This window comes from Eptatretus burgeri, chromosome 2 (assembly GCF_056783735.1).
Source record: "Eptatretus burgeri isolate ZD-2024b chromosome 2, Ebu_testis_v1, whole genome shotgun sequence".
NCBI classification, from domain to species: Eukaryota; Metazoa; Chordata; class Myxini; order Myxiniformes; family Myxinidae; genus Eptatretus; species Eptatretus burgeri.
This window is the reverse complement of record NC_140962.1, coordinates 106702792-106727442: the sequence shown is the minus strand read 5'-3', so window position 1 is coordinate 106727442 and position 24651 is coordinate 106702792. Positions and strand designations below refer to the sequence as shown.

General features: G+C 40.7%; 1 protein-coding gene across 5 annotated transcripts in view; it reads left to right on the top strand.

Moving 5' to 3' along the window:
* Positions 1 to 24651, top strand: part of LOC147032754 (uncharacterized) — an 80828-nt gene that overhangs the window by 39747 nt on the left and 16430 nt on the right. For 3 of the 5 annotated variants that reach the window (XM_085870620.1, XM_085870616.1, XM_085870617.1), the window contains 3 exons: positions 4914 to 4993; positions 13769 to 13808; positions 23287 to 23361. In XM_085870620.1, the coding sequence (XP_085726746.1) occupies positions 23317 to 23361 (45 nt within the window). In that variant the 5' untranslated portion in view covers positions 4914 to 4993; positions 13769 to 13808; positions 23287 to 23316. The remainder of the gene's footprint in view (positions 1 to 4913; positions 4994 to 13768; positions 13809 to 23286; positions 23362 to 24651) is intronic. The other 2 variants (XM_085870619.1, XM_085870618.1) reach the window with 1 other exon arrangement.

The window sequence follows — 24651 nt, the reverse complement described above, 5'->3', positions numbered from 1 at the left end:
AAAAAAATTCAACTAAAAATTTGACTTTGGGAAATTCCTGCTGAAACATTTTGTTATCTTTCAACTTTGCTTTAGGTGGGAAGCATGGGGAGTTGCGATGGCACTCCATCGACTTCACTCTTGTTCGGCTTTTCTTCCATTTGTGGAACTGCTTTTCTGAGGCTTCAATCTCACTCTTACCCCAAGGGCTTCAAGTCGGCAGCACACTACCTTATTGTATCATCTGTCACCCATAGCCATAATCTTTTCTAACCCCATTAACCAGACCTAAACTAACCCAACTCTCTTACTTGCAGATTACTGTGCTTCCTCTTTTCCTCTTGCTCCTCTTTTTCCTTCCTGTTCATTCATTGCCTTGCTTATTGTATCCAACTGTTGTCCCACTCAGTCTGTTGCCATTTCATCCCCTGTCACCTCACTCTTTAATTATCCTCAACATTATGCTTCTTGCTCTGTTTTGCACTACAAGTCATCCAAGTAATGTTTGAACAACTATCTTTAATATTTTGTTGTCGTGAGTTTATTTTCTCCATCAGTGCCATGTCTTTTTTGACCAGCAAAGTCCGATCCCTCTCGCCATGTATGAAAAACAGGGGATAGATAGTTTGGTCATACAGTGGGAAGCAGCCCAGAGCGATGTGCCATTGTGTGTTTATGGGGATGCTCTGCTGCAGATTTATGAGTACATGAAATAACTTCCCTGGTGCTAATTTTGCGTTGGTACATCAATGATATCGCATTTACACTAGTTGTTATATAATTGTGATGGGGGATGTGGTGTTCCTGCTGCTTTCAACACCAAACAAATATCCCTTGATGGATTTTGTTGCATCGTTCATGCAACATGATTATAATGCTGAACATAAGGATTATGGCAATATGTTATGTGTTGGAGAAGAGCGAAGCACTCGCGATTCATTGCATGGCTTCTTTTAAGTTGATTATTTATTGCATCGTCTGTGCTCTCATCATAAAGGTTGGCTAATAATTGAATCTGCCACTTGTTGGAAAAACATTGCATAAAGAGTGATACATTTATCCATTAATTCTGAGTGTCCAAGGGCCTCGACTCAGAAACCTAAAAACACCATCAAAATGTATTCCAATGGAAGAAGGTGCAAGAGCGAGCAGAGTTGGAACTTCTAATGTTTTCGTTTCAATTGTTTGGCTATTGGATCTTCTTTAACAAAATAATGACTTTTCAAAGCATCAGGTGGTGGCTTTATCTACGGCAAACGTATTGCTCCATCAGAACAGCAGAGTGTAAATGTAGCAATGGGTTCTCTTGAACATGAGTTTTACAGGCAGCACACTGGCTTGTAACAGATAAAATATTGACAACAGCAGTCTTATTTTTATTTTCCACTTTGTTCAGCAGTCAACCATTATTTTTATTTGATTTGAATGTGAGTTGTAAATTTAAAACAATAGTAGGAGTCAGGCATATTCTTTCTGTTTGTTGTTGCTTCTGCTGATGTTTTTGAGTCATTGTGTCCCACACTTTCTCTATTCGCCCCCTTCTGCCTCTGTTCAGGTGTGCATACAGCTCGAAGAGATCATTTTCTTACTGCTTCCCGTTGCATTTTATGTTGTTATTCCCATGCTTTCGAAGAAAAGCGGGAATACTGTGATTGTGTCCGTACGTCAGTACGTCCGTTTGTCTTACCCTGTAACTCCTCCTACACCGTTTGAAATAGGAACTTGAAACTTTGGGACACAGTAGATATATGAATGGGGAAGTGCACAACACTTTCGGATTTTTGATATGACCCCTCGGGGCCAGGCCAGAGGGGTTGGGGTCATGGGGGTCGATTTAAAAAAAAAAAAATTTGTCTTATAGCTTTTTAAATCAAACATATTCATGAGTTATCTATCTATAATTCCAGCTGTGTGTGTGTGTGTGTGTGTGTGTGTGTGTGTGTGTGTGTGTGTGTGTGTGTGTGTGTGTGTGTGTGTGTGTGACTGCTGTTTCTCGACAACCACTGGTTCGATCTAATTGAAACTTGCCAGATATATTGCTGGGGACCTGATGATTTTGCCTTTTCAAGGTTTGATATTAATCGGACAAGTGCCTCCCAAGTTATGGCCATTTATTTACCAACCAATGACAAGACACGTTGTTGCGTGGGCGTGGCCGATGGGGGAAGGGAACCTCAGCCGCGTTCCCCATTACGGGTGACAACGTAGGGACTTCCGGATAATGATGACTTTGTGTATTCTAATAATTTCTCGATTTCTTATGCACATTTATAGATAAACACAATGCCCCAAGTTATGATCGTTTTCATATTAGACAGTGCATAAATTTCTGGAACATCAGAGTGAGCTGGTATGCTCTGAACCAGGAAGTAATTTTTTTTTTCTCTCTTCCCTTCTCTTTTTGCTTTTCTTTGCGACGACATTGCAAAAAGGCAAAATACGTTGGCACTAATTGAATAATTGGCCATTAAAACTAAATTGCGAATAATCGTAACTGTGATTTGCGAACTTCCGGGCCACGCACATACGGGCACGCGAGAGCGAAGAAACGACCTGTGTCGTTGTTGTTTGTTGCTCGCGGTTTGAATATTAATTAATTAATTAATTAATTTATTTATTTATTGCGGGCACGTACTAGTACATTTAACAACATATTTTTTTAAACACATGATGATCAGAGGGTGCTTGGGGGGTAGGGGGTGCTTAGCAGATAGGGGGTCAAAATAGCTCCTCCGACCCCGTTTGAGAAAGGAACTTGAAACTTTGGGACATAGTAGATATATGTATGTGGAAGTGCACAACACTGTCGGATTTTTGATATGACCCCTCGGGGCCGGGCCAGAGGGGGTGGGGTCATGGGGGCTGATTTTTTAAGTGTATTTACCATTGTACATGGTAAATTCTTTTATAAAGAACTTACTTATGTGGCCCCCATGAGTGACAAACAGTCACAGGTTTTACTGTATTTATCTAATTGATTATGAATAATTATAATTAATATTATACACAGTTCATTCCTATGATTAAATTGATGCACAGTTCTATATTGCTGGACAGTGTTAAATTATTGTTTCATGAAATGTTGACATGCTTGCAATGACTTCTGATTTAGTAAACATAGTAAGTCTTTGGTCATAAAGCACATCAAATAGAAAAGAATAGTCAATCCATTTTGCAAGATAAAATTTCACCTAGCGTTAATGGGACAAAGCAGGGCGCGCGGAAATATGCGATGGTGTGCCATCGACAACGTAGTTCTAGTTCGAAATTTTAGCAGTCCTGATTCGCTTCTGCTCGATATTCTGGTCCACCTCAAAGGGTGAAGATTGGGGAAAGGTGTGGGTGGGGGGGGGTGTGGAACATTTTTTTTTTTTATTATTATTAAAAAATTCTGGTGCTAATAATTGTTGTCCTGTTTTGCTTTTGTTAAAACTGTGAAAATATTTCTGAGTGAAGGCCACATCACAAAATGTATGCAGTAAACCCTCAAATAGCATGGATTTTGACCAATCGCGGGAACCTATTGTGTTCTGATTTAGTTATCACGGTATTTCATTTCAGCTAATCATGGTTTCTGAGCTGAGATGAGTCATTGTTTGCATCTGCATATACAATTACCTCCCATTACGAGCCTTTTCTTTGTCACGCATTGTTAATTTAAGTAATCAGACCAGCATGCGGTAATGAAGCTAAGTTTAATAATGAATCATCACCAAACAGGAAATGACAAATGGAGATCCTGTAATACTAGATCTACAAGATCTAGTGGACACACAGCAGTTAATATTGGTGCCCAAACATAAACCGATGAAGAAAATTAGTTGTGCCAAAAGGCAGAGAAAGGTTATGAAGTTGTTGAAAGAAATCGCCATTATGGGATCAATGAATTGACTGTGCGGTAAACGCAAGTCAATGGAGTAATACAGGAGAGACCAATATGGATTTACCCATTTTTTTTGGACCGGTAATATGGGAGAAACAATTGTGGATTTCCCTCTTTGAGTGGACCGGTGATTCGGGAGAAATCATTGTGGATTTACCCATTTGAGTGGACTGGTGATACGGGAGAAATCATCGTGAAGTTACCAACGTTTCCACAAGGCACCATGTGCCGAAGGTGCCATAGTTGAACTGGAAGACGCCGAAGAGACGGAATTATTCTGGAAGAGGATGTCATCTGATACCTTCATCTCCAAGTAGAAAAGTTCTGCTCTGGGTCAAGGTGGTGAAGTATCGTTTTACTTTTATTCGATGTGGCAATGCAGCAGGTGACTTTGTCGTGCTCCTGATGATTGAACAGCCATCGCAAGTTCCACATCTTTCTACCCAACACCCTCCCCCCTCTACCAGCATCATCATCCCGAGCTAAGTCTTGTGTTTTCTATTTACGGCAGATGACAGTAAGAATGAGTATGTAATGTTCTTATCCTCACCCACCTCTGTTTTATAACAAGTTTAAAACGTAAAGTCTTGTCATGTATTTTTGTTTATATTACACTGTTTATCATATATATATATATATATATATATATATATATATATATATATATATATATATATATATATATATATTTCAATGTTAACATGCTTTACATATATTTCACATGTTTATTTCAATTATGATGTGTTTATTTTTAGCTGCCTTCACCTTCCTCCCGATTTCCTCAAAGCCCAGGAACTGAATCCACCGTTTCCCATTGGCCCTCGGTTTCCACGATCACAGTTTTATCAATTGTGGCATTTCCAGGAACCTAACCGCTGTGATATTTGAGGATTTACGGCAATCAATTTCCTGTGAAGAAGTAAAATAATAAGCTGGCTGAACTGAAAAAAACCTTCCCCTCCACCCCACCCTGAAAAGCAAAGGTCACTCTAAATTGAAAAGGAAAAAGAAAGGTAAATTCAAAATGGCATCTGCATGTGTGTGTTGTTAGGGACCTGATGAACTTGATGAAGACTCTGAAAGAAACCTTTACGAACTTTATCAACATATTGATCGTTTTGGATTTGTACAGTAAGTAGCAACTTCTCCTATGCTTTGGCACATCACATCATTTTCTTCGATAATAACATATACACGATACTAATACATTGAGGTTCCACTTTTTGGCTCCAATATTTGATTCAGGGAAAAGTACCCATCCCCAGTGACGGCAAAAGCAATCAATAATATCCGTCCCCAGTGATGGGAAAAGCAAGCAAAAGTATCCGACCCCAGTCACGAGAAAAGTTTAAGTTAATCCATCAATTTAAATTTTTTCATGGGCTTGAAAATGGTTAATTTTGTTACATTCTTGGTTCCACTCAGAGTCAATAAGCTCCAAGCTACTGACAACAACCACCGAAAATTGATGGTGCAACATCAGGTGGAGGAGGTCAAATTTGTCGAAAAAGAGTGGAGAATATCCTGATTGCGAAATAAAATTTGACATAAACATTATGCATGCCTGTTCTCCCATCATTTCAAAAGTTAATGTTGAGCTTTGCAAACACAGCACCAAAATCAGCCATCGTATATGGGGGACAGATGAACACATAGACAGACCCCGTGGTTCACAATAAATAAATATTATATATATATATATATATATTTACATATATATGTATATATATATATATTTACATATATATGTATATATATATATATATGCATATATAAGCCTGGTGTTGGCTTAGTGGTTAGGGTGGCAGCTTGGGATCCCAGGGTCCTGAGTTCAAGCCCCGTTGGCTGCTGAATTAACACCAGGAGGTTGACTCAGCCTGTCATCCTTCCGAGGTCGGCGAAATGAGTGCCAGTGTACTGGTCCCGGTGTATGCCCCGGTTAGAATAGGTGTACCATATCCCTGTGTGTCGTAAGAGGCGACCAGGGTTGGCGTCAGGAAGGGCATCCGGCCATAAAACATTGCCTCAAGAAAAAGTCAAACCTGCACAGCAGGGAAAAATGGCTGTAAAAACGGTCATTTTATATATGCATATATGTGTGTGTGTGTGTGTATATGTATATGTATATATATATATATATATATATATATATATATATATATATATATATATATATATATTTATGAGCCTGGTGTGGCTTAGTGGTTGAGGCGGTGGCTTGGGATCCTCGGGTTCCTGAGTTTGAGCCCTGCTGGCCGCTGAGTTGGCATCAGTGGGGTTGACTCAGCCTGTCATCCTTCCGAAGGTCGGCGAAATGAGCACCAGTATACTGGTAATTATCCCTGAAGGGTTGGCATCAGGAAGGCCATCCGGCTGTAAAAACATTTCCACAAGAAAGGGTACCATGATTGGGGCCCGCAAAAAGCTGACCCCTGCTCAGGGATAAAGGCTGTCAAATGGTGTGATGATATATATATATATATATATATATATATATATATATATATATATATATATATATATATATATATATATATATATATATATATATATATACATATATATATATATATATATACATATATATATATATATATACATATATACATATATATATATATATATATATACATATATATATATATATATACATATATACATATATATATATATATATATATATATACATATATACATATATATATATATATATATATATATACATATGTATATATATATATGTATATATATATATATATATATATATATATATATATATATATATATATATATATATATATATATATATATATATATATATATATATACACAGTCATGCGCCGCATAACGACATTTCGGGCAACGACGGTGGTCCCATAATCGCATATGCGACAGTGATCGCATATACGACGAATCTACCAGATCTGGTGGATCCAGATCTCCAGAATCTACCAGATCGCATCTACGACGAATCAGCTTATAATGGAGCTGAAAAATTCCTATCGCCGAGTGATGTAGCCGACGGAGCGCTGTCAGTCGTATAAAAATAGCACATACAATTATGTACAGTACATAATACTTGATAATGATAATAAACAGCGATGTTACTGGTTTATGTATTTACTACACTGTACTTTTTATCATAATTTTAGAGTGTACTCTTTGTACTTATAAAAAAAAAAGTTTACTGTAAAACAGCATGGCGTGTCACGCAGCATTGTTCTCCTGTACATTTAATGTTTACCGCGTCTCTTGATTGCATCATTTTTCCGTGTGCTTGATTTAATCTCGTGTTGTTTTGTTCATCATGGCCCCGAAGCATTCATCAAAAAGTTTAAAAAAAATTTTAAGTTTATAAAGTAAAAAAGTTAGTTAGCTATGGTTAATTTATTATTGAAGAAAGAATTTTAAAAAAAAAATTAATTTCGTGTAGCCTAAGTGGACAGTGTTTATAAAATCTACATATAATCTACCCTATACAGGTGTACCATTTAAAAAAAAAAATCTTTTATACCTTTTCTATGTTTAGATACACAAATAATTACCATTGTGTTACAATTGCCTGCAGTATTCAGTACAGTAACATGCTGTACAGGTTTGTAGCCAAGGAGCAATAGGCCATACCATGTAGCCTAGGTGTCTAAGTTTGTGTAAGTACGATGTTCAAAAACGAAAAAAAAAATGATGTTCGCACAACGACAACATCGCTAAGGCCTAAGGCCTAAGTCACATTTGCTCTACGGCGAGGATAAGGCGGCCGTACGCCCTCTGAATTGACAGACATGTGTGGCGGCCGCAGAGTTTCTGCGGTGGCCTCAGAGTGGCCCTACGCCGTTTGGCTATCTTTTACAGGCCATAGGGGTCGCCGTGGAATTATAACGCGGAGTTATAACTTTTTTCATTTCTACGTTCGCTGTAGCAATTCGACAAGCCGAAAAAAAAAAAACTGGTTAAAAAAAAATTAACCCACTTGTTACCGTCCGTCTGGCCACACGTTCGCCTTAGGGCCCCCCTGCAGTCGCCTTGCGGGTACCTTGAGGCTACCTTGCGTATGCCTTGAAAATTCTATGGCCGCCGCAGGACGCCCCAAGGTCACCGTGGAACATCAAATCAAAGACCGTACGGCAACCCCACGTTTTCGGTCTCCACAATTTCTAAATACGCCGTGCGGCTCCCCGAAAAATAAAAACATATGTGACTGCTACATTGTGTGACCGTGGAATTACTGCGGCCGCCGTATAATTGCTAGTGGCCGTAGATTTTGGAGACCCCACGGCTGCCGTGGCAAATGTGACTTAGGCCTAAGTCACATTTGTACTTTTTATGTGCCGCAGTATATCCACGATCACACAATGTAGCAGTCACATATGTTTTTAGCAGCGTCTCGCGTAGCAAACGCTGCTCATAGAGAGCTCGGCGTTGTTGTTCTTCTTCTTCTCGTTCTCGTTCTTGTTGTTCTTCTTCTCGTTCTCGTTCTTGTTGTTCTCCTTCTCGTTCTCGTTCTCGTTGTTCTTCTTCTCGTTCTCGTTCTTGTTGTTCTTCTTCTCGTTCTCGTTCTTGTTGTTCTTCTTCTCGTTCTTCTCCTCCTTCTCCTTCTCCTTCTCCTTCTCCTTCTCCTTCTCCTTCTCCTTCTCCTTCTTCCAAAACCTTAATCTCGAGGACTCTGCTCTTGTATATACAAGATCCGGATCTCCTTAAATACTGAGCGCATGTACACATCCTCACATAGAAGGTGCCTTTTGAGAGCGTCTATCATGAACTTTTAAATATATTCGGGCATTTGCTTTAAAGTTTCGAAACATTCACGTTACTATTTAAAGATTATTCCATTTATCGTATTGTAATTTCGTAAATACACGATATATTGTAAATACGTAAAGACATTATGACGCGTTTCGCTATTGGCTTAATCAAGGCACGTGACGAAATATCGGAAGTTTTTTTTTTTTTTTTTTTTTTTTTTAGCTGACAAAATCTTTAGGACGCTGCTCGTGGACACATTTGTCCTTGTTATTTTACGGGGAGCCGCACGGTGTATTTAGAGATTGTGGAGACCGAAAACATGGGGTTGCCGTACGGTCTTTGATTTGATGTCGCACGGTGACCTTAGGGGGGCCTTGCGGCGGCCATGGAATTTTCAAGGCAGACGCAAGGTAGCCTCAAGGTGCCTGCAAGGCGACTGCAGGGGGGCCCTAAGGCGAACGTGCGGCCAGACGGACGGTAACGAGTGGGTTTATTTATTTATTTATTTACTTATTTATTACCAGTTTTTTTTTCGGCTTGTCGAATTGCTACGGCGAACGTAGAAATGAAAAATGTTATAACTCCGCGTTATAATTCCACGGCGACCCCTACGGCCTGTAAAAGATAGCCAAACGGCGTATGGCCACCCTCAGGCCACCGCAGAAACTCTGCGGCCGCCACACGTTTCTGTCAATTCAGAGGGGGTACGGCCGCCGTATCCTCGCCGGAGAGCAAATGTGACTAAGGCCTTAACGACGCATTTCTCAGAATGTAACTCCGTCGTAAAGTGGCGCATGACTGTGTGTGTGTGTGTGTGTGTGTGTGTGTGTGTGTGTGTGTGTGTGTGTGTGTGTGTGTGTGTGTGTGTGTGTGTGTGTGTGTGTGTGTGTGTGTGTGTGTGTGTGTGTGTGTGTGTGTATGTATGTATTCTAACCGGGGCATACACTGGGACCAGTACACTGGTACTCATTTCGCCGACCTCGGAAGGATGACAGGCTGAGTCAACCCCCTGGTGTATTAATTCAGTGGCGCAACGGGGCTTGAACTCAGGACCTTTTGGATCCCAAGCCGCTGCCCTAACCACTGCGCCAACACCAGGCTATTCAGGCTGAGTCAACCCCCTGGTGTATTAATTCAGTGGCGCAACTGGGCTTGAACTCAGGACCGTTTGGATCCCAAGCCACTGCCCTAACCACTGCGCCAACACCAGGCTTTGTTCATCCTACAGCAAGATACTGACCCAAAACATACCTCCAGGCGATGTCAGAACTACCTTAGAAGAAAAGAACAAGACGGTAGGCTTCAAATCATGGAATGGCCAGCACAGTCTCCAGACTTAAACCCCATAAAGCTGGTTTGGGATGAACTGGACAGAAGGGTGAAAGCAAAGCAACCTACAAGTGCAACACATTTGTGAGAACTTCTGCAACAGTGTTGGGAAGAACTTTCCGAACAATATTTGATTTCCATTGTGTAAAGAATGCCACGAGTATGTTCGGTTGTTGTATCTGCAAAAGGAGACTCCTTTGATGAGTCAAAAATTTCGATTAAATTTTGTTCAACGAAATGATTCCATGATTTCTTTTTTATCTGCAATTGTTTATTTGTTCTGTGCCTTAATTTCAAAGTACATTGAAACATTAAATTGCTTAAATTTTAGTAAATACTGGAAAAATGGGGGTGTTCTCAATTTATGACTGGTAGTATATATATACAGTCATGCGCCACTTAACGACGGGGTTACGTTCTGAGAAACGCGTCGTTAAGCGACGTCGTCGTTGTGCGAACATCTTTTTTTTTTTTTTCGTTTTCGTTTTCGAACATCGTGCTAACACAAAACTACACACCTAGGCTATATCGAATAGCCAGCCTATTGCTCCTCGGATACAAACCTGTACAGCATGTTACTGTACTGAATACTGTCGGCAATTGTAACACGCATCCAAGAGAGACTGAAGACGCGTTAGTTTTAGCTTTGTGCTGTTCATGACGGCCATCGGTGTTGTTCGCAGCAGCTTACAATCTCCTCTCGCATCGATTATAGAAAGATGAATAAATAGCGTTTGAATTTTATAAATACGTAATCATTGCATCGATGTTATAATTTATAAATGAAGAAACGAGCTCCTGTCAATTGTGATATATATATATATATATATATATATATATATATATATATATATATATATATATATATATATATATATATGTGTATATATATGTATATATATATATATATATATATATATATATATATATATATATATATATATATATATATATATTTTCTTTCGGAACAGTGCGATTGTTTTAACAACATGAAAAGCTTCACTCAAAACAAATTTGTGTTTTAATTTCGACTCTAACAACGATTTATTCGCGGAATTCTTCAATTCAAAGGTAATTTACTTGCTGGAAGGTAAACGTGCAAACATTGGTTCAGTTTGAAAGACGATTTCCTTGAATCCCGATTTAGCACGATCCTGTTTTTTTCGCGATGACATTTTATGGACCTCAATGATCGCATTATAACAGGGCCACACTGTCGTTTATTATCATGATGAGGTATTATGTACTGTACAGCATACATAATTGAATGTGCTATTTTTATACGACTGGCAGCGCTACGTCGGCTTCATCACTCGGCAATAGGAATTTTTCAGCGACATTTTTTTTTTCGTTTTTTCTTTTTTCAGAGCTGGCAGATCCGTCGTATATGCGATCCATCGTTGACCAGAACGTCGTTATGCGGCGCATGACTATATATATATATATATATATATATATATATATATATATATATATATATATATATATATATATATATACATACATATATACATACATATACATACCTGTCAGTCAAACACAATTAAAAATCATTCCAAACAGGAAACTTGCTGTTTTTGAGGACATCATAATGAACACAAACAACAGGTATGAATAACTAATATGATGTGTTAGCTCAGGTGATGTAATATACACTCTGGAAAATGGCTCAGAGATTGTCCCTTCAGGGTATGCAATGTGTTCAAGTACGAAAAAATACTGGCATGTTGGATGAAGAAGATTCAGTTCACAAATGTGTAGGCAAAGGCAAATCCTGCATTTGTAGAAGCTTTTCTCATCAAGGGGCAAGGTGGAATGCTTGCCAGGCTCGCCTGTGAGCAGCATAGAACACCAGTCCTATTTGCAGAGTTTGTATGCACCAGCGTAGACAATGCACTGGAGCAGCAGCATGTTTCATTCTTACTCTTTGTGAACAAGCTATGGAGGATGAAGATTGTGCTGGAGTTGTGCATCCAGAATAAAATGAAAAACTAGTCTTGCTGTTCAAGGCTCGTGTTGAACTGCATCGGCATTATCGGTAGAGCATTGGGTGAAATGAACAAAATATTGCTGGGAAGTGAGGAAATCAAAGCTGAGGTTTCAGGCATTAACCCTTCATCACAGCAAAACCGGGGGGGGGGGGGATGACAAAAAAATGATCCCTTCCTCTTTTTACTCCAATTTGGAGTTGATGCTTGAAACGTCCGTTTCTTCTTGTTTCCCGTGGCAGTTAGTATACATCCTGTTGATTTCATTATTCATGCACCCATAACTTTGAGCATACAACTGAGTTCAGAAGACCCAATCAGATGAAGATGCTACAACAGAGTTCAACCACAGTTGAAATTTTGGAGCACAAATCCAAATCTATTTGGATCTGTGCCTTTTATCCTCTGTCAGCTGGCCGAGATGGCAATGTGTCGAGCTGCTTCTGTTCCAATCAGGTCATGATTCTTTTGGTCGACTTGACATCATGTAAGTCATATACTCTGAATTAAATATGAAACAAAGTGATATACATCTTTGTATCTGAACCAAAAGATGTAACTTTTCATAAAATACAGTCATCCCATTAAAATGAACACTGAACATGACAAATATTTTGGTTGAATAGCACTTTCAGTGACTTAGTCCTGCTAAGTTTAATTCAATAAGATTTATAATCTGTATTCGGCAAATATCATTTGGCTGGATTTGTTTTAATAACATTCACGAGCTCTGTACATTTGGCTTTTTGCTGAACACATCCTGCTGTGCTAATTGTAAGTCTGGCTTGCTGATTTGCCTTTATTAGTTTTATTGCTTTCTGTTTGGTCATAAATTCCATGAGCTACAATCTGTTTAGTGCGTGTGGTTAACGTGAGGGTTTCGCACTGTTTTTGTGATTCTAATGGGTACTGTAAGTGGCCCACCATAGCTACATTCAGGTCAATCTGTCTCCAGTTTTTTTTTTTACTAGTAAACAGATTGCATTTCACATTGCTGTACAATATATTGCTTTAATTCCTTCAGTCTTAGAAACATGCTGATTGTGGTTCAACCATTAATTTGGAAACCAGACAGTTTGTTTCCCAGCAATGGGGCAAATTTAACTGCCAGCTGGTGTCAGACAATATTGGCATCCAGAGTTTTGTCAACTTTAACCTGTTAAATTGCACCAGAATTTTAACTTTGCTTCATCAATATGCTCACAACTGTTTTTGATCCAGATAATAATAAATCACCTTAAAAAGTCATGCTTGCATGAAAGATTTCCTACCTTCCATAGGATAGGAAGTCCAGATGGAACTTTAATCAGACCACCCAACATTTGCCATTCTTGCTGCAGTCTGTTTCAGATGGCTACAGCACTGTTAAAGTAGAGCCTGACAATGATGATTCTTCATGAGAACGAGTCCAATAACAACTGTGTTTCTGCATGAGTGCCACCCTGAGCATTAATGTGAAGCATGCTGCCATTTATAGTGGATTTGACATTGGATTTTTGCAAGTGGGTGCTCAAAAACACCATTTAATATATCTTCAAGGAGGAAGCCTTTTCTCCTATATCATGTCTAAGTTCACAATTTCCTTCATGAATAAAGCTTTTGGAGGCCCAGGGTTAGGGAACTTGTTCCACCTTACTGCATTTGGTGATTTTATAGGCTTGATATTCTATGCTATTTGCTTATTTGCTTATGGTGTCATTTCCACATGGGCTTTATGTAATGCTTTGTAGACCTGTTTAGTATTTAATGTGTTGTGTAATTGCTGAGCAATAAACATACAATATAAGGAAAAAGGGTAAATTCTCTAACATTACTGCCCATGCATATATTTTGTCTGTGCTTGCAGTGCTGATGAGACGACATTATTGAATGGTGATGCTGAAAAGGTAAGGATGGCCACCTCTACCTCTAATGTAGAACATTTTCCATTGTGATTGCGCATTGGCTCATAGATGCACACACACACACACACACACACACACACACACACACACACACACACACACACACACACACACACACACAAACACACAAACACACAAACACACACACACCAAATACTGCATTAGCCATCATAAGGAGCCTGAATAAGTAAAGAGCAAAGATAGAGTCATCAGGAGGAACCTGGATAGGATTCTGGTTTCAGCTGCTACTCCACAACTCTCAAACCCATCCAGGTGCACCCAAGTGAGACTTACAGAAAAATTTCTGCAAGAATTCACTTCTCCTTCGACAGATAGATAAAGAAAGAGTCCCACCAATTGTAATAAGACAAAGGAAAATTACACAAAGTATCAACAAATATAATCCATAATTGGGAAATTTACAAAGGTGGACTGATATGTAGCCTCTTCAAGGCTATGAAGAGGTCACATTAACTGTGATGGAGACCGAGTTAAATGCCCAAGATCAATGACACTTCACGAATAGCTTTAAGAAACTGGCAAGACTGAGGCAATTGAACAAGTACAGCTTCTGCAAGGTTTAACCCAAAAGCACCACCACCTTCTCTTGGGATGCAAAAAGATGATAATTCCAGAACAACTACACACACAGAAGGGTACAACCATTTATGCACAGCAATTCACTGGCATATCTGGAAGAACTTCAATATCCCAGTCACAGAAAAATGCTCTCATAGGACCTGACCATCCAATCAAGGGTGAACATTGACAGCAAGGCATTGCAACTAGACACTGCTCAAATATAAAAAGAAAAGGACAGCATTGCTAATTGATGTGTCACTACCCAGTAAATTTAGCCAAAATAATGCAGAAATTCAAAAAATGACCAAGTACCAGCATCTAAGAAAAAACAGTCAAAAGAAGCTAGAAGCTGAGTATCGCTGACATGATGCCAGTGATAGTTGGAGCAACAGGAATAAGTAAACATACTCACTGAAAATATGAAAACTATACTGGAAAATATTACAATAAACAAGCGACAATTCCCCCCCCCCTCACCCTTCAATCTCAATTCTCCCCTCAAACCCTTCTCCCCCAAATCTGCCCCTCACCCCTCCCCTTCAAATCTCTCCCCTCACCCCTTCCTTTCTAATCTCCCCCATCACTCCCCCTTCTCAAGGCTGCCTCCACCTCTTCCAACCCCTTCAAATTTCATCACACCCCCCTGCCCACCCCTCAATTTTTGTTCCTCCCTCTGCCAGCTCCCATTTTCACAATACCATGACCCAGTCTCATCGTTCCCTTTTCCCCACCTCTTCCTTCTCCCTCCTCCCCAATGGCCTTGCCTGCTCTCTTCCTCTCTCCTTTCCATCAAAGCTTCCCTCTCAACCCTACCTCTCAAATCAGCCACCTCCTTCCTCTTCAAAGCAAAGTTCTCTCTCTCTCTCCCCTCCAAGCTTCCTCCTCATGCCTCTCAAAAACCCCCTCAATTCTCCCCCCTGACTCTTCTCCCTCAATTCTTTCCCCTCACTCCTCCCCTTCAAATCTCTGCCCTCTCTCCCCCTTCTCAAAGCTGCCTCCTTCCCCCACCCCCTCTCTTCCAACTCATTCCCCCCACCTTCTTCAATGTCCTACTTCCCTTTGCCCCTCTCTTACTTCTCCCCACTGCAACTCATCCCTTCACCACCTTGCACTTTGTCCTCCTCCCCATCTGACCCTCTCCCCTAGCTCTTCTGCAATCTCCTACACACTATCAACAACTCTCCCAACCTCCACCTCTCCTCCCTCATCCTACCTTCATCCTCCCTTCCCCTGCACCCAAAGCCTCCTCCCATCACACTTCTTTAACAGTGTGGACCTCAAACATCCGAGGCCTTCATTCTCATCTGAATGATTTCTCCATATGGGTTGCCACTGACAAACCAGACGTAATCTGCTTAACAGAAACCTTCCTCCTTGAAGACATCTCTGACTCCTTAGTTTCTCTCCCTGGTTACTCCCTCCTCCAGTATGATAGACTTGAGCATGGTCGTAGCGGCGGAGTTGCTCTTTACCAAAACTCTATCCCTCACTCTCCATGCACTACCCTCACTCCTCAACACCCCCAGGAATACCTCTGGCGACGGCATCCCTCCGCTCCCACCTCTTGTTTCTGTGTGTTGTTCCGTCCACCAAACAGTGATATCTCCATTTACATCTCGCTCGTCGAAAACATGGACCAACTTCTATCTACTCATCCAAACTCTCTCTTCCTCATATGTGGTGACTTAAATTGCCATTATGCCAGTTGGCTGAGTGTGGGTACCTCTCTCACCTGCCATGGCACTTTAGCAAAGGATTTTTGTGACTCCTTGGTCAGCCAACGGTACTCCATCTCTTCTGGATTTGATTTTGTCCAATTTCCCAGAAAATGTCGGCTGTTCTTCTGCTCCAGTTGATTCGTCTGACCATATGCTTGTTAAAGTGGTCATATCTCTGGTCGTTATTGGGGAACCACCTCAGCGCCGTCGAATCTGGCATTTCACACAGGCCGACTGGCAGGTACTTCAAGGAGCCATCAAATTTCAAGACTGGTCTCCCATTTCTACTCTCACCGACATAAACTCATTCTGGGAATTCTTTGAAAGGAATTTGCTCTCTCTCATGCACAGATTTATCCCATCTCGTCTTCAGTTGTCTGACCCTTCCTCCCACCCATGGTACATTGAAGCTTGTGGCGAGGCAGTTGTCCTGAAACAACTTGCCTTCGTCTCATGGAAGGCAAATCCTACTGAAGACAATCTCAGTTCCTTCCATAAAGCTCGGAACAAGTGTATGTCTAACCTCAGGGGATCCAGGAAACAACATCTTTCCAATCTCAAGTCTGAATTCTCAAAGCTTTCTCCCTCCTCTAAATCCGAGTGGTATCTGGCTAAGTCTGTTTCTGGTGTATGTTCCACCTCCATCCCCTCCCTTTCCTCAAATGGCTGCACAGCTGACACTGCATGTGAAAAGGCTGAATGCCTAAACTCTGTATTTGCTTCTAAATCTTGTGTCCCAAACCCATTGCTTTCGGTACCCACCTTACCCAGCCGCACCCAGCTGTTCCTGGACTCTGTGTCCTTTTCTCCTGACAAGGTGGAGAGCTTGCTGTCAAGCCTCGACTCAGATTCTGCAACCGGTCCAGATGGCATCAGCCCTCGTGTTCTAAAAACCTGCTCTACTGCTCTTGCTCACTCTCTCGCTGTTCTATTCACCCTCTCATTTACTCAAGGTCATCTGCCATCTGCTTGGAAATCAGAAAACATAACCTCTCTGCATAAAAAAGATGCAAATAGAGCCCTGCATCTACAGACCAATCAGCCTGCTCCCAATCATCAGCACAGTTATGGAATCCATCATTGCTTCTGACATCAAATCCTTCCTCTTCTCCAATGGCTTGATTTCAGACCAAGTCACTCCACCCTGGACATGCTGCTTTTGCTTTCCCAACAATGGATGGAGGTCCTCAATACCAGACATGAGAGCAGAGTCGTATCACGTGCTTTTAATATAGTCTGGCACCCTGCCCTGCTCACCAAACTCTCTTCTTATGGTGTCCAAGGCAATCTCCACTCATGGCTCGCAGACTTCCTCTCCTGTCGCAGTCAACGTGTGGCCCTTTATGAAATTCTCTCATCCCCTCTTTCTGTGCAGGCTGGAGTTCCTCAAGGTAGTGTTCTTAGCCCTGTTCTTTTTCTGGTTTTCATTAATGATCTCACCGACTCTGGAAAATCCTCTTCATCTGTTTGCTGATGACTCCACCCTCTGCCACACCATCTGTCATCCCTCAGATTGGCAAGCAGCAGCCTCTTCACTCTGTAGATCCAGATAAAACCACAAGCTGGTCCAATACTTGGAACATGTCTTTCAATCCCAACAAATCTCACACTCTTGCTATGTGTCTCCAAAAGGACCATCTGGAACCCCTCCCCCCCTGAGGGCATCCTTTGTCATGCAGTCTTTCCTTGGCACACCTGAGTTCCTGACCACATACGAAACTTTCATCCACAGTCTAATGGTGTACTGCTCTCCCCTCTGGGCTTGTGCTCCCGCCTCACACCTTTCTCGGCTTCGTGCTGTGGAAACCAAGGCATTTAGGATCATTGGTATCTTACACGATGAAGCTGAGTCTTTCGGTCTTTTATTGTACTCACCTGCACTCCATAACCGCAGGCAGGTCTTTCACTCTTTAACCACAGGCAGGTCTCTCGCTCTTTAACCACAGGCAGGTCTCTCGCTCTTTAACCACAGGCAGGTCTCTCGCTCTTTAACCACAGGCAGGTCTCTCGCTCTTTAACCACAGGCAGGTCTCTCACTCTTTAACCACAGGCAGTTCAGTGGTCTTTCTGTCTTCTACCATCTCCTCTCCGGCCTCGCCCCCCTCTGCTCTGTCAGTGATCTGTCCCCCCCCCAATCACCCCCACCCCCATATTTCCACAGGGCGCTCAACGTCTGCCAGCAACCCCCTCCCAGAGAAACAGCCAAAATCAAGAAACTACTTCTCCCTTCCCTCTTGTCTCCTGCTCCCTTTGTTATATGTTCTGTGTGTTCACCCTTATAGGAGCCTCAACATTGTATACAAAAAAATATATAAAAAATTGGAGGCTGTTTGAGGTTCGCTGGCAATACTTAAAATAGCCCTTGGATCAAAGATATGAGAACTGCAAAATATCACAACTTGATTCATGAAACGTGATCCTGGTCCTGGGAGGGCTCTGTTCCACCTTCTGAAACCTCCAAAAGGAGTTTACAACCCACAGCGCTAATTGTGAAGCAAAAATAAAATGTTTGTTATTGCATAACATACAGTATGTGGAGGAGTCATTGCCATCCATATAGATCATGCTGTCTGTTACATGCTGTGGAAAGTTAAAAAAAAATTTTCACAGTCGACATACTACCACATTATGCAGGTGATATCAAAATTAAATAATTAAGCGCACTGTTCTTTATTGGTTCAAGAAAAAATATTTTCACGAAAAATACAAGTGACCACTATATTCGTTATTGTTGTGTGTGTGTCTGTATGTCTGTCTGTCTGTCTGTCTGTCTGTCCCGAGCATAACTCCGTGGGTTTTGATCCAATCCTGATTAAATTTTGGTGGGAGGTTTACATCATGATCTCGTTGTGTTTTCCTGAGAATGGGCATGGTGCTCCCATTATGGGTGGAGCCACGCCCAAAAAACGTGTTTTTAGGGGGTTGCCGATTTTCAATTTGCATCTTCTCCTTGGGGTTTTGTCAAATATGACAGGGGTTTCGATATTTGGTTAGCCCAATGGCACCTGCATAGCCCCACAGAGCTCGATATATATATTTTTTCATTTTCGTCCCAAGGTCAAGGTCACAAGGTCACGAACTTAGAAAATTGCGATTTTGACATAAAAATCCATCTTCTTTGAGGGGGTTGTCGAATCTGGCAGGGGTTTCGGTATTTGGTTAGCCCAATGGCACCTGCATAGCCCCACGCTGCTCGATTTTATTTTTATTTTTATTTTTTTTTCATTTTCGTCCCAAGGTCAAGGTCATGAACTTAGAAAATTTCAAATTTTGACATAAAAATCAGATGACCGCCCAAACTTTGAGAGCTAGGATGACAATATTTTTTTATGCATAATCTTGAGGTCATTCACCACCTAAAGTCTTGAAACCATTTTTCTCTATCTCGAACACCTTGACTGTGGCACCCCCTACAAGTTTGTTTTTACGCTGATTTCATCAAAGTATGGATAATCCGAGGAGTGTGAAATGCCATATAGCCTATATGACGTTATATTGTTCCTGGAATGTTCCAGAGGAAGTTTTGCACCAAAGGTCATAATCCTTGACCTTTGACCTTTAAAGGCCACAAAGGTCAAATTTTCAAAGTTGTGGGAATCGAACCGGGTTTTCGACCTTCATCGACGAACTTACTCCAATAAGCGATAGCACTTATCCTGTTTCCTTATTTTAATGTCCACAACATTGTTTTGTGACCTTTAACGGTTATGCAAAGATCAAATTTTGAAAGTTGTTGAACAAAACCAGGTTTTCGACATTTTGCAGCTAATAACCTGTCACTCGTGTGCGCCCCCATCATGTTGATCATTTTTATAACGTGGTCAAACATTATCACATTGTCTCATCCTTGACTTCTGAAACAATCTACATCGTCAAATACCGCTCGTGAACCATCGTCATCTTCAGACTTGTAGTTTTTAAAATGCTTTTATAAATAAATTGAATAGTCTCAAATGGGATAGATGCTCGCCTTCCGATGGAGGGCGGTCGTAGTTGGTGTGAATTAGGTGAGAAAATTGATTTTCAGTTTAATTTGATGGAATTATCACGAGCAGAGTACCCACCCTGTGGGCAATCTCTCCTGGGAAATGCTTTTAACAGTTACTTAGGTTGTTTTACACTGGACGGTAAACTTGTTGGGAGGGCATGGTGATTGTGAATATGACACTTCTGAAGATCCTTAGGTTTACCAAAATGGCAATCGTATGATTTTTTTTTTTCATGTTACAATTGTGGGTGGTGTCAGGGTCAGCTGTCCAACCAATGGTTATGGAGCGGACATACATACATACAAATGCGTGCTCCATTATATAGAGTTTGTACATGATATTCACGTAATTACATTTTAAGTTAATTATCTCACCACCTGGAAGGAAATTGAAAGAAAGGCTTCCATTATTTTGAATCATCATGCCTAATCTCAAAACGATCCATTGAGCTGCTGAGGAGGAGTAAGGAAAAAATGAAAATTTGTTAACAAACCCACTGACTGTTTTTCTTTGTTCATTTATTAACAAACGAACAGCTCGGTTTCTGTTTGTTTATGGATCATTATTGCTCACTTCAACTTTAGCTCTCTGCGGAGCAAAAAAGGGATCTTGCCAACAGTCTCTTTCAAGATGCTTGGAGTATATTTAGTAACAACAAGGAGAAGCAAAGTATGAGTGAAATAAGTCCGTCTATCTCGTGCTAGAGCTCGACAACCATCCCCATCCGCCACTCCCATTCTCCGTGCTGTCTCAAATATTGTCCCAACTCATTCAAAAATTTACTGATATTACATCACCCCATCCCTCACCATGTTCACAGTCCTCTTACCTCATCACAATGCACTGCAGGCCATCCTTAGCACCGACAATCCAAATGTCTCAGCCTATGATCAGCTAAACGTGTCTGTAAAGGGCATCATATATTTCCTTTTTGCTGATTATAGTTGATCAACCCAATCTGTCACGGTTTATTATGGAACTAGTGAGTGTTGAAGCATATCAAGGTTGACATCTTGATTTGCTTGGTAATGTCCTGATGCACATCAATCAGACTAGATTTTCAGGATGTGTTATATTATTATATCATAATATCATGATAGATGGGCTTGCAAAATCGATATAAAAGATCTTGAGACGTTGTTCAACAGTATAAATCATAATTAGTTGATATGCTTCCATGCTTTTTACTATCTGGAGTGACAAATGAAGGCATAATTAGTTTGCATGCATATTTAACCCATTGTGCCCCTTAAGGCCCAGTCACACCTTGACGTTTTAGCCAGCAATGGCAACGTATTAAAATGTATGTAAAACGCTGGCTTACGTTGAACTTTTGATTTTTTTTTTTCACATCCGGACGTATTCATAACGACTTGGTCTTATGCATAACGTATTAGTAACGGACACAGAACGTTTCGTTGTATTATAGATAACTTATACCAACGAATGCTGAACCTGTTGTCGGCCTTCACAACCTATGCCCAATGATAGTCTAACTTTGGCATAGCACCCTGCACGCATCGCCGACGATGACGTGGCGTAGCCTATTAAAAGGCTGCCGCACAACGATTCAAATCATAACCGCCGCAGAAATGGAAGTGTCAACATCGCAATCACACCTTGGCGATCTTGCCAGCGTATGCCGACCTCTGAAAAATGTGTCTAAAACGCTGGCGCACGTCGAATACGGTATGGGTAAGTTTGGTATGCGTGAATGGAACGCTAAAGTACGCTATCATACGTCGTAGTAAGTGGAGTACGTCTTGTAATTTTAAACATGTTGAAAATTTTACGACGTACTTGCCGTATGACACACGCTCCGCATGCGATAGGAATAAGTTGTACGCACGATATGCGATCGTTGACACACATCGACACACGTTACTTGTAAGGTGCTCATAAGTCGAAACACGTCAAGGTAATGGTTAGCGTCAGTGTTCCAGACTCCCTGTTTTTTTTTTTCTTCGGTATGACGGTGTTCAGTGTACAGTGCGGTTTTGATTTAAATCGTTGAGCGGCAGTCTATTAATTATATTATATTATAACTGCACTAGAAATCGAAGTGTCAAAATCACCATCATACCGAAGGAAGGAAGGAAGAAAATAAATAAATAAATAAAACCAGGAAGTCTGGAACACTGACACTAACCATTACCTTGATGTGTTTCGACTTATGAGCACCTTACAAGTAACGTGTGTCGTCATGTGTCACCGATCGCGTAACGTGAGTACAACACGTTACTCATAGGTTAGAAATAAGTTTCGGGTACGCTAAACATTACCTCGACGTGTTTCGACTTATGAGTAACTTACAAGTAACGTGTGTCGACGTGTGTCAACGATCGCGTGACTTGCCTACAACTTATGGCCAGCGTTATGCGGAACGTGTGAGTCGTACGCTGGCATAAGTCTTAAAATTTCAAGCATGGAAAATTTGAGGACAACCGAAAAGTACGTTTAAAGCCAGCGTACAACGACGTATGGCAGTGTTTTTCAGCGTGCTCTCAATGTTATCAAAACTTACCCATAACGTATTCGACGTGTACCAGCGTTTTAGACAAATTTTCCAAAAATCGGCATAAGCTGGCTAAAACGTCAAGGTGTGACTGGGCCTTTAAAACAAGATGATTAATAAATGCAGTCTTCCCCAATCCAAAACCATAATCTTCTCTGTCCTCGTTAACCTCATCCAACCCCACCCCATCACAATACCTCCTCCTTCCAAATTTCCATTTTTTTTCCCCTCCTGAGAGTTTCCTTCTGTATCAATCTTGCCCACCCCATGCATCCTCTCCAACCACCCATTCCGCTCCACACCGATTATTTGTCCAAATCTGCCTCCATCTTGCCCTTCAACTCTGCTGTTGGTGTTTTCCCTCTTTCTTTACTGTTCATTTTGGCCTGTTGCATCCCGTCCTGATCCGTTCAGTGTACTAGCTCTTCCACGAGCCTCAATTGCGTATACAAAAAAAATGCATTTCTGTTTGTTTTTGTTTCCGAATTTTATTTTTATTTTTTTTGATCAAGAAAGACTTTGTACAGTTTGATTTGAAACTGGTGGACTGCATGCAACTGTTTTTATTTCCTCCGTCCCTATATTTTTTGTTTTTCTATTTCATTCATTATTATACTATTATTGGTTAATGTAAAATCCTGGCTACTCCATGGCAGGAGTTGGAGGTGGAAAGAGTTCCCAAGTGGATGAAGATGTGGAAAAACTGGGAAAAGTACAAACACACTGACAAGGCAAGTTATTACCTCTGCCACCGAAGGTGAAGGAGGTTATGTTTTCACACCTCTCTGTCTGTTTGTTACTTGCAAAATCGAAGATTTTTCATGTATATTGGTTCGTCGCTTTTGTTATTCTTTCTGTCTGTCTGTTTGTCTGTCTGTTTGTCAATCGCCTACAGGTCACAATTTTAAGCTGATCTTCACGAAACTTCACCACATGGTAGAGTTTGTCATAAGGAAGAAGCTAATTGTTTTTGAGGTCAAAAGGTCAACAGAGGCCAAAGGTCAACAACTTAGGTGGGATTTTTAAAATCCTCATTTTTCATCCGATTGACTTGAAATTTGAAGAGAATTTATATTTCATGTCACTGAATTCAACTAGCCAATTATTTTTGAGGCAAACATGGACCAAAAGGTCAACATTGGCCCAAGGTCAACAACTAAGGTGGTATTTCTAAAATCCTCAATTTTCATCACATTGACTTGAAATTTGAAGAGGATTTGCTTGTCAGGTCACTGAATTCAACCAATTATTTTTGAGGTCAACATAGGCCAAAAGGTGAATATAGGCCATATTTTTAAAATTATCATTTTTCATCTGATTGATTTGAAAGATGAAGAAAAGTTTCATATTTGATCACTGAATTCAACCACCTATTTTTTTAGGTCAAATTTGTTTTATGGATTTTGCAAGTTTCGTGCTCTGCTTGAAATCTTCTTGTTTGTTTGTCTGTGTGCAGGATATGTCAAAAAGTTGTTGACAGATTCGGATGAGATTTGTTGGGCAGGTTGGGTGTGTGACAAGGACAAACTGATTAGATTTTGTTGAAGATCTGGATCCGGATCCAGCTACTAAAAATTTTAAAGTGATTCTTCACCATTGAGAGATTGGGCTAAAAACGATATATAGCACGATATCTCAAAAAGTTGTCGATGGATTCAGTGGAAACTTGGTGGAAAGGTTGGGTGTGTGACAAGGGCAAATTGCTTCGATTTGGGTGAGGATCCGAAAATTTTTGTGAAGATCCACCATTGAGAGTTCGGGCCAAAAACGATATATAGCACGATATCTCAAATATATTGGTCCCGATATGCTTTAGTGGATCAGACATTTCGTCGCGGAGGTATGCGCTCCACTGAGTGCCCTTCTAGTTTGTATCTGTATCACTGGCTTGCCTTTCAAAGTATACCAGGTTTGCATCTTTGCATTATTTGTTTTAATCGACAAACTTTATCATATGAGAGTCATCTAAAAAGTCCTGTCACCACACCAACATAACATACATAGTTCAATTAATAAACTTC